The sequence below is a fragment of the Astyanax mexicanus genome, chromosome 21, assembly GCF_023375975.1.
Source record: "Astyanax mexicanus isolate ESR-SI-001 chromosome 21, AstMex3_surface, whole genome shotgun sequence".
Lineage (NCBI taxonomy): Eukaryota > Metazoa > Chordata > Actinopteri > Characiformes > Acestrorhamphidae > Astyanax > Astyanax mexicanus.
In genome coordinates, this window is record NC_064428.1 from 12,969,061 (window position 1) to 12,975,060 (window position 6,000).

At 33.8% G+C, this 6,000-nt stretch overlaps 1 protein-coding gene across 1 annotated transcript in view; it reads left to right on the forward strand.

Annotated features, from left to right (window-relative positions):
• Positions 1–5,646, forward strand: part of ndfip2 (Nedd4 family interacting protein 2) — a 31,628-nt gene extending 25,982 nt beyond the window's left edge. The window contains exons 7-8 of the mRNA XM_022686651.2: positions 2,511–2,616; positions 3,802–5,646. Coding sequence (XP_022542372.1) covers positions 2,511–2,614 — 104 coding nt within the window. The 3' untranslated portion in view covers positions 2,615–2,616; positions 3,802–5,646. The remainder of the gene's footprint in view (positions 1–2,510; positions 2,617–3,801) is intronic.
• The last annotated feature ends 354 nt before the right edge of the window (positions 5,647–6,000 follow it).

The following is a 6,000-nucleotide window of genomic DNA, read 5'->3' on the forward strand; positions in this document are numbered from 1 at the left end:
GGGTTGAGTTAACTTCAGCTTGGTTTTTGATTAAGTTGTGTTGGGTTCAGTTGAGTTGACTTGGTATGGTGTGGCCTGGCTTGATTTTATTTGGGATGGGTCAAGTTTGGTTTGGTATGAGTTGGATTGGGTTGGGTTGAGTTGAGTTGGCTTGGTATCGTGTGGCTTGTCTTAAATGTATTTGGGATGGGTCAAGTTTGGTTTGGCATAGGTTGGATTTAGCTAGGCTTTGAATCGTGCTGGGTTGAGTTGGCTTTAGTTTGGCTTTGGGTTAAATTGGGATGGGGTGAGTTGCGTTGGCTTGGTATGGTGTGGCTTGGCTTGAATTTATTTGGAATGGGTCAAGTTTGGTTTGGCATGGGTTGGGTTGAGTTGACTTGACTTGACTTGAGGTGGGTTGAGTAGAGTTGGCTTGGCTTGGGTTGAGTTGGCTTTGGTTTGGGTTGGGTTGAGTTAGCTTGGTGTGAGTTAAGTTGAGTTGAGGCTAGACTGAGCTAGGTATTTTAAGTTGGCTTGACTTGAATTTGTTTGGAATGGGTTTAGTTTGGTTTGCATGGTTGTGCTTGACACAAGTTGTTTTTCTTTGGTACAGGATGTTATGGGATTGGCTAGGTTGAGTTTGGGTTGGGTGGATTTAGTTTGATTTCACATTTCTTGTTTGGGATAGGTTGGAATAGCTTGGAGCATTAGAAGAGACAGAATTAGCTCATAGCTGCAGTAAATATCTGGCTAATATTAGTGTATTCTGAGTATTTCTTTAGCTAAAGCTAATGCAACCAGGTGAAATCTGAGAACGTATCTTTGTATTGCTAGTTTGCTAAATGCTAAAGACATTTTCAGTACTACTGTATCTACTGCATAGACAAACATAGTTTAATAATATGCTAAATATAAACTATGGTCTGGTTATATAATTAGTCTTAATTAGGTCTTATTGTTCTAAATCCCAACTCCCAACTCTTACACTGGTAAGCATTATCTGGAAACTGTTGTTTTTGGTGATTGTAAGGAACATGCTACTAAAGTTGTACAGAAGTAAGAATGATATTAAACAAATGATTTGTAAGCGTATTTAAAGCTAGTACGCTAAGCGCTAATTCTGCTCACTTGTATGTCTCACTGGGAAACAGAAAAGGGAACATTCTTCTTTTTATAAGAGAAGCAGAGCTGCTCTGTTTTTGGTATTCATCTGTAATTAGAATGAATTCCCCCAAGGTTAACCTTTTCTCTGTGTGCTAAGTGCTAGCGCTAACTCAGTTCCTGGTAAGCACAGGCGTAATGATGTACAATAGCTTTTTCCTGGTAAAGTTTGTAATGCTAATACTATAAATGCAAATTCAGTTCTTGGTAAGGGTGTGTAGAGCCGGCTGTGTTTAGCTAAAGCTAATTCTGCACATGTCTACGCTGTTTTTGAATTTGTTTTTTTATTTTCTATAATATTCTATTTTAGGAAAATTTGGTAGATACTTACTGGTATGCATGTCACAATTAATAAAGAAAAATGCATTGCAATAAATTATATATATATTTTTTTATCATTTGTCAATTTAAGATCATTTTATACCACTCACATAATTATAATATAAAAGCATAATAACTAAATTGTCCCCGTTTAAAAAGCTTCTAATTATTATGACTATTTAGACATTGTTGGAATATATGTTTACATATATTTAATTAGCCTAATAAATAAAACATAAATCTTTTTATTTTTTATATTTCGTACAATAAGTTGATAATGTTATTATAATGACAGGCTGACCAGCTGAACTTTCAAGGGAATAACTAAATATTGGACAATTTAAAATGCTAATTAGTTTTGTTTTTGATACGCTATTAATTATAAATACATAAAAGAAAAGAAAATGCTGACTGATTAACTAATCCCTCAGCCCTGTGCTCTTTCTCTCTGCAGTGCTCTGCTGCCCCCTACTGCTGCTGCTCCTTATTACAGCCCGACCCACAGTCACTGTATCAGAATCAGTGCTGTTTATATTATACCACATTAATTACATGATCAACTTACTGCTCAATCTATGTACATGACTTCGTTTAACTATTTTAAGTTGTATTTTAATATCACTAATTATTTTTCAAAATCACAAATTTCAGTTATATTTTTAATGTTTGTATTAAATATACTAATATTGAAATAGGCCTCATTTAAAGTGGTTTTATTTAATTATATTTTACTGTATTTATTTATTTTTTAATTGCTGTAAGGCTGTTGTTCTTTAAAGGAGTTTAAATGCATTATTATGCTTTTATATTATGATGGCCTAAAATCGTCTTAAGATTAATGTTACAATAACATAGTTACTTTTGAGACAGAATAGCAGTTTATTGTTTTTTTGTTAGTTTTTTTGTTTTTGTCCAGATAGAAAAAGTTATTGACATGCCTACCTAAGTGTTTCCTTTATTTTGGTAATTTGTTTCAGTTTTTTTTTTTTTATTGATTACATTTTTTATTATTTTGTCCAACTCGATGTGTGTGTGTTCCTATTCCACAGGTCTGCTCCTGTTCTTCAGAGGTTTTGTGAATTACCTGAAGGTGCGGAACATGTCCGAGAGCATGGCAGCTTCTCAGAGAACACGCTTCTTCTTCCTCTATTAGAGGTGAACACACACACACACACAGACGGTCATTGCTATCTTGGTAACACAGGCGTGCCGAGAGTACACCCCACTTATTACACACACATGAACACACAGCAGCACAAACCCAACTTTTACATCAACAATAAATAAACAGAATAGTAAATAAAATAACATTGCTGTTCCCGTAATAAATGATCTGCTCGAGCTCCTTCACAGCGTCAACCAGCAGCTCAGTTTCCTCTGCTTTAAGAGAAGCGTTTGTTGGACACATACAGGTAGCTGCACTGTTACAATAGCAATCCACCAAAGTCAGAGCTCACCTGACTCTTAAAGGCAAGTGAACACTCTGATTGGTTTATTTCACGTTACGGCCAAAACTAATCACACGCATGATTCATTAAGAGAATTAGTACATGCCTTTTGCACAGTTAAAGTCGCGCAAGGTGTACTTTTCCCGTCATTACGAGAGCAAAGACACACTGGGACGCCCTTATATAGACCGAATAGATTGCTGTTATAGGACCCTTTATTTACATTTATGGCAGTGGAAAATTATTTTTATACAGCTGTGGAAAAAATGAAGAGAGCACTTCAGTTTCTGAATCAGTTTCTCTGACTTTGATATTTATAGGTTTATGTTTGAGTAAAATGAACATTGTTGTTTTATTCTATAAACTACAGACAACATTTCTCCCAAATTCCAAATAAAAATATTGTCATTTAAAGCATTTATTTGCAGAAAATGAGAAATGGCTGAAATAACAAACAAGATGCAGAACTTTCAGACCTCAAATAATACAAAGAAAACAACAAGTTCATATTCATAAAGTTTTAAGAGTTCAGAAATCAATATTTGGTGGAAACACCCTGGTGGTTTTTAATCACAGTTTTCATGCATCTTGGCATCCTGTTCTTTCTCCTCCAGCAGTCTTACACACTGCTTTTGGATAACTTTATGCTGCTTTACTCCTGGTGCAAAATTATTTCAAGCAGTTCAGTTTGGTGGTTTGATGGCTTGTGATCTATCTTTCTCTTGATTATATTCCAGAGGTTTTTAATTTGGTAAAATTAAAGAAGCTCATCATTTTTAAGTGCTCTCTTATTTTTTCCAGATCTGTATGTATTGTTTTAAAAAAGCAAAGACAAATCATTTTAATATATAGTCAATAATTTTTATTCTCTCTCTCTCTGTTTCTCTCTCAGGATCGCGTTTCCCAAACATTCCTCTGTCATGTGAAATTCCCTGATGATTTGCATCCCGTCAGATGAGCTGGACTGGATCGCACCCCGGGTAAAAAGAGAGGAGGAGACCTGTGGAGGAAAAAAAGGACAAAAAGAAAGAAACAGAGAGAATCTGATCTGCCAAAAAAAGAATAATGCTCCTCTTGTGATCAAAAGAAATGAAAAGAAGTGTCTCTCCACGTCCGTTCATCTGTGTAGCTTACTTACTGATTTCCGCAACATTTCGTCCGCCTTTGCGCTGCATTCTCGTATTTAACGTTTAAAATAGTTTGGGAAAAATAAAGATTCGGGAAAAAATCAGACGGACCTGTTTTAATGTCCTGATCAAAAGATCCCAGTTAGTCTTAAATACTTTGTCTTAAAATAAAAAAACAAGGAAATAAGAGCAAAAAAAAAAAATCATGTATGCAGCCAAAACGTCGTATGCAGTTGTGTTGTTTTTTTGTTTTGTCTCCGAAATTAATGCTGTTAAAAGCTCGGAATTCAGGATCTTAGTGATTTGTATTGCATCGCAGTATTACGATACGTCGTTTCTACGATACGTCGTTTTTATGCTTTTGACTTTTTATGATTTGACATGAAAATGACTGATCAAAAATTTTACAAGCGCTAGATAGATCTCTCTTTTTTGCACATTAGAATAGAAATTTATCGTAGTTCCTTCTTTACGTTGTTTTTAGATTTTTCGTCTCATGATTAGGTGGCTACTTGGGATGCACCGATTACACATGTACATACAGTATCTGCCAATATCCAATATTACACATTTATAACTAGAGAATTTAAAATAAATATATGTAACATTTATATGCCTTACATTTTATGCTTAACCAGCTGAAAATGCAAACAAAAAAATTAAACATTTAACATTCACATTTATTTAGCTAACTGGTTCTTTTAGCTTTAAATCCTCTTTTTATTTAATGGGTTACATAAAAGAATAGAGATCTATTTAAACTAAAAAAAAAAAAAAAAAAAAAATTAGCTAAAAGTAAAGGATTTTAATGCAGCACGTCCAGCATTGATTGGTCCTTTTCCAGCATAAAATAAATTGGTTTGAAATGAAAAAAAAAAAACCCATAAATAAAAAAAAAAATAATAAAAAAAAGAGATAAAACTAAAGTATTTTAATGTAGCACCTTTAACATTTGATTGGTCATTTCTTTCGGCATAAAATAAATGCAAATATTGGTTTGAAATATTGGCCACTACCGATTTAATTCCAATTTATAGTGTCATAATGCATCCCTAGTGGTTACTATTATGCTGTTAGACTAGAAGTAATTTGCAAGTATTTTTTTTCCGATTTAGTTTTTTCCCTTTTGCACCTTCTTTCGTTTCTATTTTTTTGTCGATCGTTTGTTCGTTTAATTTTTTTCTAGATATACTCTTCATCGTCGATGAAATGGTGTGAATTTGGCTCAAGCTGTGAACTGGGATTTAGGTTAGTTTAGCTCTTATCTGCCTGAACTGCCACCCGCTTTTTCATCGGATCACTCGACTGCGATCGTCAGCAATATCAGTGTTTAAATAACGTAATTAATTATTAAAAGTGCATGGTTAACTTTTGGCTGCGAAGAACTTTTAACGAATAATTACAGAAATGAATCCTGAGAAGATAAAAAAAGGCAATGATTAATCAATAAGCGTGAGTTAAATGAAATTTAAAAAAAGATAAACCTATTTTTTGTGAGAGATGGTGATTTTTTGGGTATTCTCTGGTTTTCCTCAGAGAGGAATGTCGTGCGATGTGTTTAATTATCTTGTCTTGCGAAATGCCAATAAATAAATACAATTCCAAATGAATTCTGTTGAATTAATTTATTCACATTTAATAATAATAATGATAGCTGCTCTGTGGTGGTTTTCTACCCGGTGGGTTCCGAGTATTGAATAACAGGGTGAAAAAAAAGAGGGTAATAATAAAATATAAAAAAACAGATACAGAACTACAGAGTGAACTATATAAACAAGTTGTGCTGAAATATTAATAAGAAGATATTGGTTGTAGAAACAAGGATGTGGTCATAATGATAAGGTTGATTGGTGTGTATGTTTCTCACTGTATGAGTGTTTTTATCCGAGTAAAATAGAAACAACAGCAAACAGCAATTGTTCACTCAGAAAAGAGACACATGTAACTTTGCAATTAATCCACAG